At 47.9% G+C, this 17,070-nt stretch overlaps 1 protein-coding gene across 1 annotated transcript in view; it reads left to right on the forward strand.

Moving 5' to 3' along the window:
• LOC135905035 (uncharacterized) overlaps nt 1-17,070 on the forward strand; it is a 161,479-nt gene that overhangs the window by 17,237 nt on the left and 127,172 nt on the right. Inside the window, exon 4 of the mRNA XM_065436038.1 lies at nt 731-757. Coding sequence (XP_065292110.1) covers nt 731-757 — 27 coding nt within the window. The remainder of the gene's footprint in view (nt 1-730; nt 758-17,070) is intronic.

The following is a 17,070-nucleotide window of genomic DNA, read 5'->3' on the forward strand; positions in this document are numbered from 1 at the left end:
CAGGAAGGCAGTAACGTGTCGGTTAACGCGCTGGCACTGGAGGAAATGAGATGGTGCCGCAGATCCCCGTCAAGTGCGCCCCTCACTTCACAAATCCTTTGCAAATGGCGAGTGCATGCAGTCACATAGTTACCACCTGTCCCACATCTGCCGCCCTCAGACAACTGACGCGCCCAGTGTGAGGCGCCCTATTCATCCTCATTTTCCTTTCTCCTCCTCACATTTCTCCTGTCAATCAATCACATATCCCTTACCATAACCCGTCTCCCAGCAATTTCGGTCAGATACCAATAATCTGTTGTCTAAGGGATTGTACTATCGCACGAAAACAGAAAATAAGCATTGTATCGCCTAAAGGAGGCACTTGTCCTGATCGTCGAGGCTATGCATAATTTTGTTTAGTGTTGTTTCTTCAATAAATCAGCCCGCATCTCAATGACGAATAATAACCAAGAGAAGCGGACTGGCACAGCCATTAGTTGATTCGGATATACCGATAAAAACCGGTGTTATAAAATAAAGCGCGCACGAGTGTCAACAGAAACAAGAACAGAATACGTGTAAAAAGCATGACGTGAAAGCGTTTCTGAAAGATGAATGTATACAAAGGCAAGTGGAACGAAGTAGAAACATGCATATAACCTGAGGGCACTTGTCAGCAATGTCTCGCCTAAAGACAATTCCACGTGGATTTGCTATCCACATAACTTCCTTTTTTCTTGTTCTTCAGATGAACCCGAAACTATTACCGAAAGCGGTAAGTACAGCACTGTGGTCTCCAACCATCTCTCCAAATAGCCTATGCCCAATGAGAGTTGCCTCACTGATGTTCAGAAGCTAACAGATGACAGAAAAAAGAAGACAAGATATGAGCTTTCGGAAAGTTCACGCAAAAGTGTCGGCTAGTATTGAGCATTTTTTTTCCTGTCTAAAATCGTCTGTTGTTTTCTTCTATTCCTCCCTCAAGCCGGTCACTACCTAATTTATCTTGGCAGCTGCTACACTGTGCATTTGGTTGCTGCTTTGGATCAAATTGTTTTAAAGAAACTCAAAGCAGAAAAAATGTCAATGTTTGGACTCAATAAAATATTCTTTCAAACTCTATTTTCGTTATTTTACGGTAGTGTTTCGATCACTGAGTGTGAAATCCGAACTTTACATTTTCACGCTGAAACCCCAGCAAAATTACGTCGGTGTGACGTAAAGGATTTCCTAGTATCTTGTGGCATTTGGACAGCCATGGCGCAGCGAAAGTTATCAAAGCTTGCTATGTTCTACTTTGCCTCATTAGGAATACAACGCAGCCGTTGTTTACCATAAAAAATATAACTAGGCCCGAAGAGAGAACTCACAATCTATGACGTCACTTCGAGGCTTGTGCGGTATTTACAAGGCAACGTCGCCACGTGTCTTTCGTTTGTGTGCCTCTTACGCTAAAAGCGGCATATATGTAGTAAAAGAAAGTTAAATTGAGGGGTTTTATGGGCCAAAACCACTTTCTCATCATGAGGCACGCCGTAGTGGGAGGATTTCAGAAATTCAGACCACCTGGGGATCTTGAACGTGCACCTAAATCTGAGTAAACGGGCGTTTTCGCTGAGAGGTCGGCGGGGACGACTTCATACGTCTTCTTACAAACAGGCCGCCTATTCAGCTCTGCACAGGAGCATTGGCTAAGGCAGTGGGCTGGCGTCCGATTTATTGGCTTTCCTCTGCACACACCTAAGCGACCGATTTCGAGCAAACTCCGCTATGCCCATATTCCCTCCTATATGACCCATATCCCCATGAAAGACGGCGACAAGCCCGCACTCACTTCCACTACCCTTTCCTACCGGACACTGTCACAGGCTACGTTAACTGCTTGCGTCACAATGCCCACCCCACTTCGCATTCTCATCACATCCACTGCTGGCTTCTCCTCCTTTCCAACCTCCTCTCTATCCCTTGAATTGGCTGCGATTGTTCACGCGACGCAAGAACTAACCCTTCTCCCTCCCTCTCCTCGGTGTCTCAGTTGCTCTTACTCCATGACGGCAATCCGGGCTCTTCGCAATAAGACTCCCCCATAATTCTCATGACGACCTTTCTGATGCTCTCCCTTGTTTGCCCTGCTTTGGCAACTGTGGTGTGTTGATGCGAGGTCATGCGAGGATTATCGGCAATGAGCTCGCTCGTGAGCTTGTCAGCGAGATTAATAGCCGGGCTTCGGTGGTCCCCTGCCTGGCCTTACCCGCCCTTAATGTACGAGGCACACTTTTATAAGAAAACTCTAAAACAGCACTACAGTAACCTCCGGCATTCATTTCAGGCTCTTCCACCACCATACCCTTTCCCCTCCACTGCCCAAGTGCGCATCCTCAGGGCTATCCAGCTCAGCACTGTGATCACGCCAACACGCTTATAGCTTTATCGTTACCGCTCCGACCCATCGTGTCCCAACGGCCTCTCTATGTGCGCAAATATAGAACACCTTTTCCCTTGCCGCGGAGCCCTACAATCCACTCACTACTGTAACCCGCCAAGTGGTGGGGTCCTGCTGTTGGAGAAACATTTATAGGTCTAAGCCTGACCACGAATAAAGTGTTTTCTCTCGCTCTCTCTTCGTTTGGGACCCGGTTGCCCCAAGCAGAGAAGCCCGATTCTGTTCCCACTAAGCCGCTGATGTATGCCTGAAAAGACGGAGTAGAGCACGGTTACGATTCCCCCTCAATTGCTTTGACATGCTTTCCGCGTTAACCGCGTCACGCAGCAACAAATTACTTATGAAAATTTCTGCTCAAATCAATGCTGAGAAAATGGTTGTCTAGTGAATCTGTGGTATCACCTGATCCAATAGACCAATGTCACGTAGCCTTGAACTGGGTTCTGCCGAGCCAGAGTACGACGCCGTTGTATACACTACCATGTTGTAAGAAAGCTGGCAGATCCCAAATGTTATGGGAAGCAGTGTGTAGGGAGCCTACTAAGTTAATGAAATGACCATGACAGCACCAAGACGTAGGTGGCTGTTTCATGACCTACATGACAGGCAATTCAGACCTATCATTTATGTTCGTCATATGCTCTTGTCACACTATGCGAGTTTTGGTACATACCAAGTTAACGAAGCGACCATGAGAACCCAAAGACGTAGGCGGTTGTTTCACGACCAACATGGCACGCATGTCATGACATCCATATTATGACCTATCATTTATGTTCCTCCTACCCTCCTGTAAAACTATGCCAATTATGGTACATATCAAGACGTTGGCGGCTGTTTCATGAGCTACATGAGGTACATGTCATGACGTTCATGTCATGATCTATCATTTATGTGCCTGTCATACATCCTTGTCATAATGGAATTTTGGTACATACCAAGACGTCAGTGGTGGTTCATGACCTACATGACACGCATGTCCTGAAATTCACGTCATGACCTATCATTTATGTGCGTCATACACTCTTGTCATACTATGCTAACTCTGGTACATACCAAGTTAACAAAAGGACAGTGAGAACAACAAGACGTAGGTGGCTGTTTAATGACCTGCATGGCAGACGTGTCGTGATATTAATGTCATGATCGATCATCTATGTTTCGCATACTCTCTTTCATACTATGCCAATTTTGGTGCATGCCAAGTCGTAGGCGGATGTTTTATGACCTACATGACAAACACATGGAACGTTCTCTCCTTTATAGTTATATGCTAGGCGCCTCTGCTCTTAAAAAAGTTACTAAATATAAATATTTAGGTGTCACCCTTTGTAGCAACCTGTCCTGAACCTTCACGTGCAGAATATATCTTTCTTCTGCTTTCCGTAAACTGTGCTTCCTCAAATACAAGCTTAAACACGCCCCATCCTCTGTTAAACTGCTTACTTATTAATTGCTCACTCCCACTTAATTTAACCGAAGCTCGAGTACGCCTGTGTTACTTGGGATCCCTACACTCAATGTAACATAAAGAAACTTGAACGAATCTAAAGACAGGCTATCTGGTTTGCTTACAACAAATTTTCAACATTCGACTCACCAACTGAACTAATGAGGTCGAATGGCATTTCTATACTTGAATCGCGTCGAAAAAAATTACGGCCTGACTTTCTTTCTCAGTTACTTATTAACAAATTGGCACTCGACCAGCCATTGTATCTAAGTTCACTAGTAACGAGACCGACTCGCCAATATCACCTAAATGCCCTAACCAACCTATTTATATACTCTTTCTTTCCACGCACCAATAATGACTGGAATGACTTGCCTTTATGAAACTTGTATTTTGTAACTTGTTTATTTTGTATCAGAATTGTTGCCGTATTGTCACAGCATTTTGTTGTATTGAAATTGTTTTACTTCTTGTGACCTAACATCCACTGTGCACGGACTTCGTGTGCGCAGTATGTATTAAATAATATAATGACAAGTGTGTCATGAGCTGTAATTTATGTTCGTCATACACTCTTCTTCTACTATGCCAATTTGGGTACCTGCGAAGATAATGAAACGACCATGAGAGCATCAAGACGTAGGCGGCTAGATAGATAGACATGTAACGACCGTCCATCACTTCATTGTCCTTGCCGTGGGGGTCATTGCCCCCTGCTCGAACCGAAGCGGCTGCACGACTGGGGCGCCACCACTGGCACTCGGCAAACCTGCTTTTACTAATAAAGCCAGTCGACTCTCCGTTCTGAAGCTGTCAAAGCGTGCGTTCCTTGTCTCCGCTAAACCGAACTCCCAACAAGTGGTGACACAGGACATTTACGTTTTTCGAACACCATCCAAGGACAACGCTGCTCCTACTCCTGCTGACGGAGACGACGCCATGGTTACGTCTCTTGCCATCGCCACAGAGCTTCAGCTTCACATCTTTTGGCCCGAGAATCCCCGAGCTTTATTTATGCAATTACAGGCCCGTTTTCAACTCCGGCGCATCACTTCACAGACAGCAAAATACCTTCACGTGGTAGCGGCGCAACCCTCCCACCTCGCCGATGCCATAGACGACTTGCTAGCGGGTGCACCTTCGGCCACCGCGTACGACGACCTGAAACGCATGGTCCTGCAGCTCATCGAGCTATTGCAGCAGAGTAGGCTCCACCAGCTCCTCTTCGAGGAACTCGCCGACCAACGACCGTCACAACTGCTGCACCGACTACGTCAGTTACTGGGTGAGCATCCGCAAACGAGAGCCAGTTTCCAATTTTGCGCGAGCTGTTGTTACAACGCCTCCCACAGTCCGCACGAATAGTACTGGTGGGTTCCGACGAGATGAGCCTCGGTCGGCCAGCTGCACTCGTTGACCACGCATGCGACTGGTCATGTTCAGCACAGCTACCTATCGCCACTAGGAGAATCTCAAAGCCAGGAGACCGACTCTCGCGCCAGGACGAAACAGCAGACCGCCTTTCCAGTCTGCTGGACAAGCTGACGACTAGCGGCAACGGTGACGACCAACTTCGGCGCAGCCATTTGGCTTCACAGTCTCACAGTGCACCCAGAGACTCGCCGCGGCAGTTGTGCTGGTACCACCGTCGCTTTTGCGAACAAGCACGTCGCTGCACTCAGCCTTGTTTCTGGACGAGAAATGCACGGGCCAGTCGCGAATGGCGGCATGCGACATCGGCCCTCGAGCAAGCCATCTATTCTTCGTAGTCGACAGCATCACCGGCATGCGCCTCCTCGTCGACACCGGATACGAGCTGTCTGTCGTTCCCGCCGAGGTCGCACGCAGATCGCCAACGCGCGAAGTCCAAACCCACGCTCCATGAAGCGAATAACACTGTCATCGCATCGTATGGGCTCCGGTTAACAACGCTAGACATCGCACTCCGGCGCTTGCACAGAGGGGAGTTTGTGATCACCGACGTCAGTTTTGCCAGACTGGGAGCGGACTTCCTCAGCCATTTCAACCTAAATGATAAAGTTCGCGATCAGCACATAATGGATAACGTCACATCCCTCGATGTACTCGGACCCGCCATGGTTGCTCAGTGGCTATGGTGTTGGGCTGCTGAGCAGGAGGTCACGGGATCGAATCCCGGCCACGGCGGCCGCATTTCGATGGGGGCGAAATGCGAAAACACCCGTGTACTTAGATTTAGGCGCACGTTAAGGAACCCCAGGTGGTCGAAATTTCCGGAGTCCTCCACCACGGCGTGCCTCATAATCAGAAAGTGGTTTTGGCACGTAAAACGCCATAATTTTCTATGTTTTTGGCCTGCAGTCCTACCTCAGCTCATCTGGTATCCGTACGCTTCGGCCAGTCTCGACGTACAACAAGATACTTGCTGAGTACCCGCTACTCACGAATCCCCCAAACGATGCGCTGCACTCGAAACACAAGATGTCACATTATATCAATACCACCAGTCCACCTGTCGCCGCCCGGCAACGCAGGCTTGCTGGACGCTGGACGAAGGTTGGAAGTCACACGCCGTGAGTTCAAGCACATTCTTGAACTCGGCGTTATTCGACCTTCCTTAAACAATTGGTCTTCACCTCTCCATCTGACTCCAAAGGAGGACAGTGGCGACTGGCGGCCTTGTGATGATTACGAGCTTCGAATGCATTCACTACTCCGGATCAATACCTCTTTCCCCACATATATGACTTCGGCGCACGTCTCGCAGGAACCAAAATATACAAGATCGATTTGATGAGCGCGTACCACCAAATTCCTGTCAAACCCACTGACATCCCGAAGACAGCAATCACTACTCTATATGGCCTATTTGAGTTTTCAGTATGCCTTACGGTTTGAAGAATGCGGCGCAAACTTTTAAAAGGTTCATGGACGAAGTTACGCGTGGACTCCTGTTCATTTTGTCTACCTCCACGACATTCTCGTGGTACGTCCCACAGATAAGGAGTACAAAGAGCACCTTCGGCTTCTATTTGAGCAACTGGATGAACACTGCTTGGTCCTAAAGCCTCAGAAATGTATTTTCGAAGTTGAAGCCCTGGATTTTCTCGACCATCGTATCACGATTCCATCGTATCAAGGAATCACGGGCACGGGCAAGCGACGACTATCTAACCTCCTCTTCTTCCCCTCTCCTCTCCAATGTACTGTGGCGCTCTGGCGCGTTTCTAGAATTTGAGCATGTCATCTCCTCTGATTCAACACCGTTTTTATGCTGAATAAAACTTCCGCTTGCTCAGCAAGGTCCGCCATGGTGCCTGACGATACTAGCTTCACGTTTCTTCTCGTAGTGTGATGCTGTGGCGTGTTTGTACCAAGTCGAGCACGTCGTATATTGTGATTCAACGCCATTTTGAAGCTGAAGCTTTCACTTTCTCAGGGAATACGCCATGGTAGTTGAGGATAGTAACTTCGCGTTTCTTCTCGTGCTGTGGCGCTTTTCTACGAAGTCGAACATGTCGTGTGTTCGAACACGTCGTGTGTTGTGATTCGTCGTTTTGCTCAGTAAGGTCCGCCATGGTGCTTGTGGATATTTGCTTCGTGTTTCTCCTCGTACTGTGGCGCTGTGGCGTGTTTCTACAAAATTGAGCATGTCATCTCTTTTGATTCAACGCCGTTCTGATGCTGAATATTACTTCCGCTTGCTCATCAACGTCCACCATGGTGGCTGGGGATACTAGCTTCGCGTTTCTCTTCGTACTGTGGCGCTCTGGCGTCACACTACTGTAGTCTGTATAAAAGAGACTTGCACACTCCATGTACGAAGTGTTGTGTTTCGATGCACCATTCCCCAATATCAAAAAAAAAACTTTGCTTACCTTTACAAAAATCGAAGATGTGGTCTGCATATATTTTTCGGGGCTGATTAATCTGATAGTATTATTGTATTTCAGTTTTCAAATAAAAGAAACAAGCATCATGCCTTATTCAAAAGTATAGATCACGTTTTATCTGTCTTACGGAAATTTTATTTGTAACAATATTATTGACTACAGGGGAAAAGTGTTGAAAATCAGCGGGCTTCTGTTTGCGTTAACCAATGCTGCTCGCCCTTCCAACGAAGATTGACCACTGGTAAGATGGAACTAGACCGTATACTTTAATATGTAAGCTAATATACCTCAACTTTGACTAGTATCTGCCAGGTCGTGTACCTAGTGTACAGCGCATTGACTTATTGCATTTCGATCGTCAATGCAGTAATAAACGTTTGATAAGCACACGAACACTTAAACTTCATGAAGTAGCGTCACCGAATCGCGCCCGTCCATAACTAAAAGCGATTATTCTACGTTGTCAGTGAGCACGCCCTTATAACCGCCAGCACCAGTAACGTCGTGGATTGCCGGGTGCAGTTCATCAATTCGACCCGCGTTCTGTTCTTCATGCTTACACTACAGCGCTCCTCCCCACATTGAAAAAAAAAATAACAGCGCAATATACACCGCTTAGAATAGCCAGAGTGCTTAAACCGGTTCGGCTGACGACGCTTACGGGCACTTCGCCTCAGTGCCATAGTTGATCAATATGCAGTCGTCGTGTCTACTTGAGGATATTTTCATGGAAAGTTGTGCGATGAAGCTGGCTCTAGTGTAGAGCCGGGAAGCCATTATGGTGTGGCAGTGGCGAATAGTCTTGATGCACCGTCTGAGGATCCACAAGCGACTGTGTCTCCTTGTCGTGCGGTCGCGGAACCGTCGTTGTCACCAAGAGTGGCTCGCACAGAAGATTCCTCGGTGGTGGATCAACAGCCGGTGTTGGCGCCAGCATACATGCTCCCGGGCTAGCGAGAGATGGGCACAGGTGGTCGGCGGGAATAAATCAAACTTGCTCTGACACACGCACAAGCTAGATAACCGGACTAACGATTTGCACCACAATGCCATCTTTCCAAAAAGTGCTGTAACCACGTGGGCACTTGAGCCCCACACTCCGTCTCCCACCACCAACACACGTTCATTGTCTCTCCGGGTGTAATTTTTTTTCTTTGACAGCACTCGTTTGTTCCGCGTATCTATCACAAAATCCTGTTTCAGGATGAACAATTTCACTCAAAGCTGTCGCTTTATTAGAACGCAAGCAGCAGCTTGTGCGGACAAGGATGTTGAGGACAACACAGGCTCCTGAGAGCGAAAGCGAGGGTGACCTGGTGACGTGGTGACGTGGTGTCGTGGCGATGCCCTCTCTCCTCCCGCAATACTTGGCGGCGCGCTAGCGAAGCCAGCAGACGTCCCCTTTCACCCACTCTGCTACATAGAGGCGTGCTCGTCGCTTGGCGTCGCAGCCAGTGGAAATTTACTTGCCGTTTCGCTGCTGAAGACCGCAGACGCCGGCTGTTTCACTCAGTGGGCCATTTGGCGCTTTCGCAGCAAAATAAACCTCGACTGGCGTCCTGCTTGTAACTGAATGTGTTGTATTTCGATAGGACACAAAGAAACTATCTATTCCACCTTGCAGCGATTTCCTTTCTCCTGATCTAAGGCGCTCAATGTCGGTATCGGTAAAGTGCTTGGACCACAATCCTGCCCAAATATAGACAGAAAGGCTATAAAGATTCTGCTTGTTGTCCTTTCGGACACTTAGTTACCTTATTAAGATTCCGCAGAAATCGGGCTTTCCAATCTATGTTATTCTTTCGTCCCACTGTAAGTTATTAACACTTTATAACACCACTTGTTTAGTGTTTTGCCCTAGGTGCTCTGCAGCCCCGATAGAACTTGCGTGATAGGGTGGCGCATTTGTGTGTTTATGTTGTTCTGTTCTATAAAGTAAGAAAATTGTTGCGAAATGAACTGCGTCCCGCTGTCACTAACAACCTCTTCCGGGAAACCGTACGCGGACAAAAATGCTGTGGAGCTTTCGTGTTGTTTGCAATGCGTTACTTGGCGACATTATCCAAACATCTGCTGATTTGCAATACGCGTCAACCAATACAACAAAGTTGTTTTGGGCTTCCATCTTCAAGTCAATATGAAGTGTCTGCCAACACTTTGCAGGATACGGCAAGGGATTTAAGGGCGCCGAATGAACTGCCGTGTGTGTGTGCTGGCACACCTTGCACATCCTTATGTACTCTTCAATAGCTCTGTCAAGTGCAGGTCACCAGACGAAACTGTGTGCCAACATTTTCATGCTGCTGGTGCCGGGGCGATGCTCATGCAGTAAGGCTAGTACCGACAACCTCAATTTCTCTGGTACACTTACTATTGTACCCTAGGTGACCAGTACTGCTCAAATGAGAGCTGAAAGGGGCGTGTATAATACGTTTGCAGAGGTTCCGAACAGTCCTAAATGTGGCATTTCGAGCACTACCTCGGCAACACCCTGTGCCGTAAGTGCTGTACACTCGAACATTATTATGCACTAAATGTCATTTGTTTTGAACTTACAGTTCACAGGGACCCTTGATAGTGCATCAGCCACTTCTCTCTGACTTCTCTTCCGGCGCTTTAAAGTGTACTGAAAATTTTTTTGGTATTAAGAATATCCTTGTAGTCTAACCACCGCTAGGGATAAAGTTGGTTTGTCTTGCTCGAGGATCCCCAGAAGTGGCTGGTGGACAATGCGCAGTAGCAAGTTGCGACAAAAAAGAAACATGAAATTTTTGGGGCGTAAAATGAGCCCTTTTAACTGCGCATAATTTATGTCAGTGTCCGTGAGACAAAAGCAATAAGCCATTCTTGGCCGTCTGGCATTACGTGAAAACTGCTAGCTGTGACACGTTACACGGACGCATCACACTGCGTCAGCAGTGAATTGCGAACGTCGCCGAGTAGCACCCTGCTTCAAAATACCTGCGCTTTATCATTTCTGATAGCGCCCGATGCTGTTGAGAATGCAACCGCATGCTTCTTTCGAAGTGAAATGACTCTATCTTCTGTACTTGACATGAACAGCGCATTCTCATCTAGCTCCAATTTCTCAAGCCAAGTCCTTCCGAGAAGCACTGGCAACTTTGGCTCAGCTTCACGTGCCTGCCCATCGTGCTGCGCTTTCACGTGACATTGCCCCAAAACATGCATCTTCCGTAAACATGCGTTTTCAGCACAACTGTAGTGTGTTCGTCCTTAACATGCGCGAAACTCGGCCGCCACACACCATCAGGAACAACAGTAACCGCAGCAGCTGTGTAGACCTTGCATGAGTACGCTCTTCCCTTATATATGTTCACCGTCTTCATTCTTGACTGATGAATCGTAGCATGCGTACACAGTATGTTCCTCTTCACTCGGTGATTCAGGCATGATGTGTGCTGTCACTTGTCCAGCCTTTGTTGAGAAAATCTTTTGCAGATGGTTAACTTGAAAGCTTCGGAGGCATTTGTAAATTTTGTACCAGCAATTATCAAAGTCATGCGTCTTACCGCAGCAGCTGCACGTGCTCATTTTTTCTCCTTCTGCCTCAAACCCTTTTTTTATGTGACGCGCTTTGATTCGGATTTAACAGCATTGAGGCTTGCGTTTCAGCCTCCAACCTTCAGTAGCACCATTTGCTTGGGGGCTAGGTATCGCGCAAGAGCACTTTTGCAAGCACTTTAGATAGTTAAGCGTTCTCCTGTGAAAAGAGCCCTTTGAGTGCCTTCGTTAAGGATTCCTGACACAAGCCTGTCAAGCATAGCATCCTGTAAGAAATCCCTAACTCACATTTTCGAGCCAAGTGCTTTATCTTGATGCTAAAGTTTTCCACACATTCATGCTCAAACAGAACCCGGCGATTAAGCTTGAAAATTTCAGCTAATATGAATATCGGGGGGCTGTAATGAATCTTCAAAGGAACTTTGACCTCTTCGAAAATCAAATCCGCAGGAAGCGTTGGTACAGCCAAACGGAAGCGTTGGTACAGCCAAATCCTTCCCGGTTACGGTAAAAAATTGTGGGATTTTCTTCATCTTGCCTATGTATATGGTAGTGGAAAAAACAAGAAAAAAATGGAGGACGCTTAAGCTTCGCCTTCAAGAGTGGAACACGATAGCGTTATCGCACCCCGTTCGCACCGCCCACTCATTCGCTTGGCATGCTCTTGAGTCACAAAAAGACGAAACGTGCGCCTGAGCAAGTGGAACGAGCCAAAGAACTCGGTGTCTCGGAGGGAAAAACGATCTACGCGAGCCAAACGTGGTGATCAGGACGGACAGCCGGGCCCTGACGCGCCATGAAGCCGGACGCGATCATGGGGCTGTCGCCTCGATGGAATCGTCCTCTATCTGGCTTGGGAGCACCACGCAGACGCATGACTCCTCGCCAGCAACACGGCACACGTCGCAGGGGACGCTTTTCCACAGGACGCGGTACGCGCAGCGATCACGTCAGAGGCGTCCCGCATCGGACGCTGCACCTGGGAATCGCGCTGTGAGTCCGGGGCTCCATTTGTTGCTGCCGCTCTGCGGGCCCGGTCGATCAGACTCAGCTGATCTTCCAGGCTTTCACTGGCCCTCAGCTCCTCCCACCGCTCCGCTGTAGGGCGTTGTATGGCGGGTACGGCAGTGATGGGCGGACATGCCCACGTAATAAGGTATAGGGCGGCTTTAGCTGAGCACTATGGGCAGCGAGGAGGGTATGCCGTAGGTTGTATTTTAGTGAGGTTGTGCAAATTGGGATATGTGCCAGTTTGGATTTGCCTCCGACTAACCGATTCCTGTTTACTTATTGTTCGGTTGCCCTCCTGGTTCGGTGCGTCATTGTTGACAGCATGGCACTGGTTTCCTCCTGGTATATCATATATTCTGTGTTTAAGAATTTGGCTAAAGTTAGCTAGGACACAATGTGTACAAATGACAATGATGCACAATGCAAGCACCGTGCATAGTGTCCACCAAAAATACATATATATTTGATAGGCAACAGTGATATGACCGCAGTCACAGAAGACAGAGATGGTGATAATGACGACATACAGAAATTTTATATTCAGTGCGAGTAACAGTGTGCAACAGGAACTTAAAAAAGTTAAATTATGGGGTTTTACGTGCCAAAACTACTTTCTGTTTACGAGGCAAGCCGTAGTGAAGGGCTCCGGAATGCTCGACCACCTGGGGTTCTTTAACGTGCACCTAAATCTAAGTACACGGCTGTTTTCGCATTTCGCCCCCATCGAAATGCGACCGCCGTGGAGGAACTTAGACGTTTAGTCAATGTGGTGTCTGTGTCTATGAGAAACTGCGCACGTACTTGTGGTAGATGAAACGAATAAAATTTATTTGTAGAGACTCAAGGGAACTTATTTCACACTATTTGTAAGGGAACTTAACAAGTCCAGCTCATTTAAGAGCCCACGTGAATTAGCTTTTTATGTGTTTGTATATTTCAACATAGTGCAGCCTACAAGGGCTATTGCAGGAGCTGGGTGTACAATATATAGAGATGACAAAGGAAAGAAAAAAATATCAAACAAAACAAGATACAATAAAAATCAATGGTAAACTTTTTCAATTAGGTCACTTTTGTATCGCGTATGCGGCTTTGCTTCTACAAAATGGTGCTTCTCCTTATTTGTGTTTATTAGGTGCGACTTTTCACTTGGCTGATAATTTCGCATGGAGCAGTACACCGGAACGGCGTGTATATATCACTTTCGCTCTATTTCCACATTGTCTTTCCAACTTCAACTTATCTCCCACGTTCTCAAATGTCCAAAAAAGCCGTCTTTGTCCTAAGCAAACTCAAATTCAGCTCCATGGATCTATCAAGGAAAATGTGATAAAATGTCAGCACATAAACCTGTGTTTGTCATGAAGCTTGCACATTCGTTCTTATAAATTAATTGGAAATGATGAGTATGGGCACTCGTCTCAACGAGTTAAGGGGCCCATGTCGCAGAACATCAGGCGTCGGCGTCCGGCGTCCTGTGAACGAAAATGCCCGTATATATTTAGATATATGTATATGCCATGGCTTGCGACATGACGTAGGTATGTGCGGGTTATACTGCCACACCGTTCTGTCACTAAAGTTGCTCATACCTTGTCTTGCATTCTTGGCAAAGTTATTCTTCGGAATGTACAGTATGACAGCCCACAAACAAATATCACGAAACACAACACTGACAGCGCATGCCTTTTATATGAAACCTTCCAAGACCAATATTTTAAAAGTGCCCAACGATAACAGAAACCTGAAAACGAGGTAGGTTATTTATTTTGGCGTGGCTGTGGCACTACCCTCCGGTCCGACTTGCGCGATATGGCGCGTTTCCACCAGAAAGCTCGCCTTTGTGCATAGCGTTCGCAGCCAGCGTTTATCGGTGAACATTTCGGTTGCATAAACTGCAGTTGCCGGGAAGCGTGAGAAGCAGTCGGAGACCTTTGAATGCTAAGCGTTCTACTCTTAAGGCGAAGCTTAAGAGGAATTTTTAGCTCGGGCCCAACTCTGACGCGGCCTATTCACATACACGTAAAGCGCAAAAACGTTTTCCTGAGATAACCCCTGGACTGATCTTAATGAAATTTCTTACGTTTGAGAGAGAAAGGAAATTCTAGCGACTGTTGGAAGCGTAATTTTGATTTAGGGCCTGAATTTTGTTTTAAAAAATTTCACAAATTCGCAAGTTTGAAAAAAGTGAAAGCACGAAGTAAACAAATTAATATATCTGCACCAAGAACAGATATGGCAGTTCTATAAATGGCACCCGTTAGATCATTAAAAGTGGACATATTGAATAGAATATGCCATCTTGTATCTTACGGGAAATTGTTACGTCATGTACAAGGGTTCTGCAAAAGCTATATTTCCATATTAGTAAATATTCGTGATATTGATACGTGACATATCAGTGTTGTCCGCTTTAGATCTACTATTAGATGCAATTCATGGAATTGTGATATCATTTTTCATTGCCGAGTGACAGAGTTTTAAGTTTGATAGTTTCGTTCTCTGAAAAATTTCAATTTTCGCCAATTTTTAATAATAACTTGACCAGCTAACTCAAAAATTCAAAACCTACAGTCACTAGATTATAAGGTTCCCTTTTATATTGTTACGTAGGAAGACACCGACGAAAAGCTATTTACAAGTATATTTACAAGGCAATACGCCGCAGTTGACCAAGAGGCAACAGCCCGCGCTAGCTTCCAATCGTCGTCTTCGTCTTCTTCCTGCGCGGCTCTTTGTCATTGGGAATACTACTCCGTAGCACTACCCCCGGCGGCAAAAGCGCCGTCCCGGAGCGACTAAAGGCTGGACTCGGAAGCAGTGTAGTAGCTCTTGAGCCTACTGACGTGCACAACATCACTAGACGCCAGAGTAGATGACGAGGTTGAGCTCACAGGAGCAATTTCATAAGTCACAGGCGTCACCTGGCGCAGCACGCGGTAGGGCCCTGTGTACCGCGAAAGGAGCTTTTCGGAAAGTCCAACGTGACGACAGGGCGACCACAGGAGCACGAGTGCACCAGGCGAAAACTGTACGTCACGGTGGCGGGCGTTGTACCGACGCTGCTGCGTGGTTTGCGAGTCCGTCAGTCGAGCACGGGCAAGCTGGCGTGCATGATCGGCGAGGGCGATGGCGTCGCGCGCATACTCGGTTGTTGAGGTCGCAGCAGGAGGAAGTACCGTGTCAAGGGGCAAGGTCGGTTCGCGACCGTAGAGTAGATAAAATGGAGAAAATCCGGTGGTGTCGTGCCGCGAAGAATTATACGCAAAAGTGACCTAAGGAAGGGCAATGTCCCAGTCGTGGTGGTCCTTGGAAACCTACTTGGACAGCATATCGGTAGAGTACGGTTTAACCGCTCTGTCAGGTCATTGGTTTGAGGATGGTATGAGGTAGTCAGCTTGTGTTGAGTGGAGCAGGAACGCACAATGTCGGCGATAACTTTTGAGAGGAAGTTACGACCACGGTCAGTAAGCAGCTGTCGCGGGGCGCCATGAAGTAAGATAATGTCACGCAAGAGAAAGTCCGCGACGTCAGTGGCGCATCTGGTAGGGAGAGCCCACGTGATGGCGTATCGGGTGGCGTAATCAGTTGCGACGGCTACCCATTTGTTCCCAGAGGATGACGTGGAAAAGGGACCGATGATGTCTAATCCAAGACGAAAGAATGGTTCCACAGGGTCGGTGAGCGGCTGGAGATGACCGGCAGGTAGCACCTGAGGTGTTTTCCGACGCTGGCAGGGATCACAGGCAGCAACATAGCGTCGGACGGAGCGAGCAAGACCAGGCCAATAGAAGCGGCGGCGGACGCGGTCGTACGTGCGGGTTACGCCAAGATGTCCTGCAGTGGGTGCGTCATGCATCTGAAAGAGCACAGTTTGTCGTAGATGTTTTGGTACGACAAGATGAAGATCAGGGCCATCAGGGAGGAAGCTCCTTCGGTACAGAATGCCGCCCTGGAGGACATATCGGCGAACGGATGCGTGGGTAGGTGTAGAGCGCAGACGCTCGATGAGTACTCGCAGCGATAGGTCTCGGTACTGCTCATCGGCGATGTTAGCGAAGGCAGACACAGAGAAAATGCCGTCGGTGGTACTACTGTCGGCGTCGTCAGGCTTGTCTACCGGGTAGCGAGACAGGCAGTCAGCGTCCTTGTGTAGTCGGCCAGATTTGTAGGTGACAGAGAACGAATATTCTTGGAGGCGTAAGGCCCAGCGACCAAGTCTTGATGAAGGGTCTTTCAAGGAGCATAACCAACAAAGCGCGTGATCGTCTGTGATAACGGAAAAGGGGCGGCCATATAAGTATGGGCGGAACTTCGCAACCGCCCAAACTAGGGCCAGACACTCACGCTCAGTGATGGAATAGTTGCGCTCCGCGGGCGAGAGGAGCCTGCTGGCGTAAGCGATAACACGGTCGTGGCCACGCTGGCGTTGTGCCAGTACTGCGCCAATTCCGTGACCGCTGGCATCAGTACGGACTTCGGTAGGCGCAGAAGGATCGAAATGGGCCAGAACGGGAGGCGTTGTGAGAAGATCGATGAGAAGCGAGAATGCAGAGGCCTCGTTATCGCCCCACTGGAAAGGGGCGTCTTTTTTCAAAAGCTCGGTTAGTGGTCGTGCTATGGCCGCGAAATTTTTGACGAAACGGCGGAAGTACGAGCAAAGGCCGATGAAGCTGCGCACATCCTTGACACACTTCGGAACAGGGAAGTGCGTAACAGCATGGATCTTGCCAGGGTCCGGTTGCACTCCGTTCGCGTCAACGAGATGTCCAAGGACGGTAATCTGG

Source organism: Dermacentor albipictus, chromosome 6 (assembly GCF_038994185.2).
Source record: "Dermacentor albipictus isolate Rhodes 1998 colony chromosome 6, USDA_Dalb.pri_finalv2, whole genome shotgun sequence".
NCBI classification, from domain to species: Eukaryota; Metazoa; Arthropoda; class Arachnida; order Ixodida; family Ixodidae; genus Dermacentor; species Dermacentor albipictus.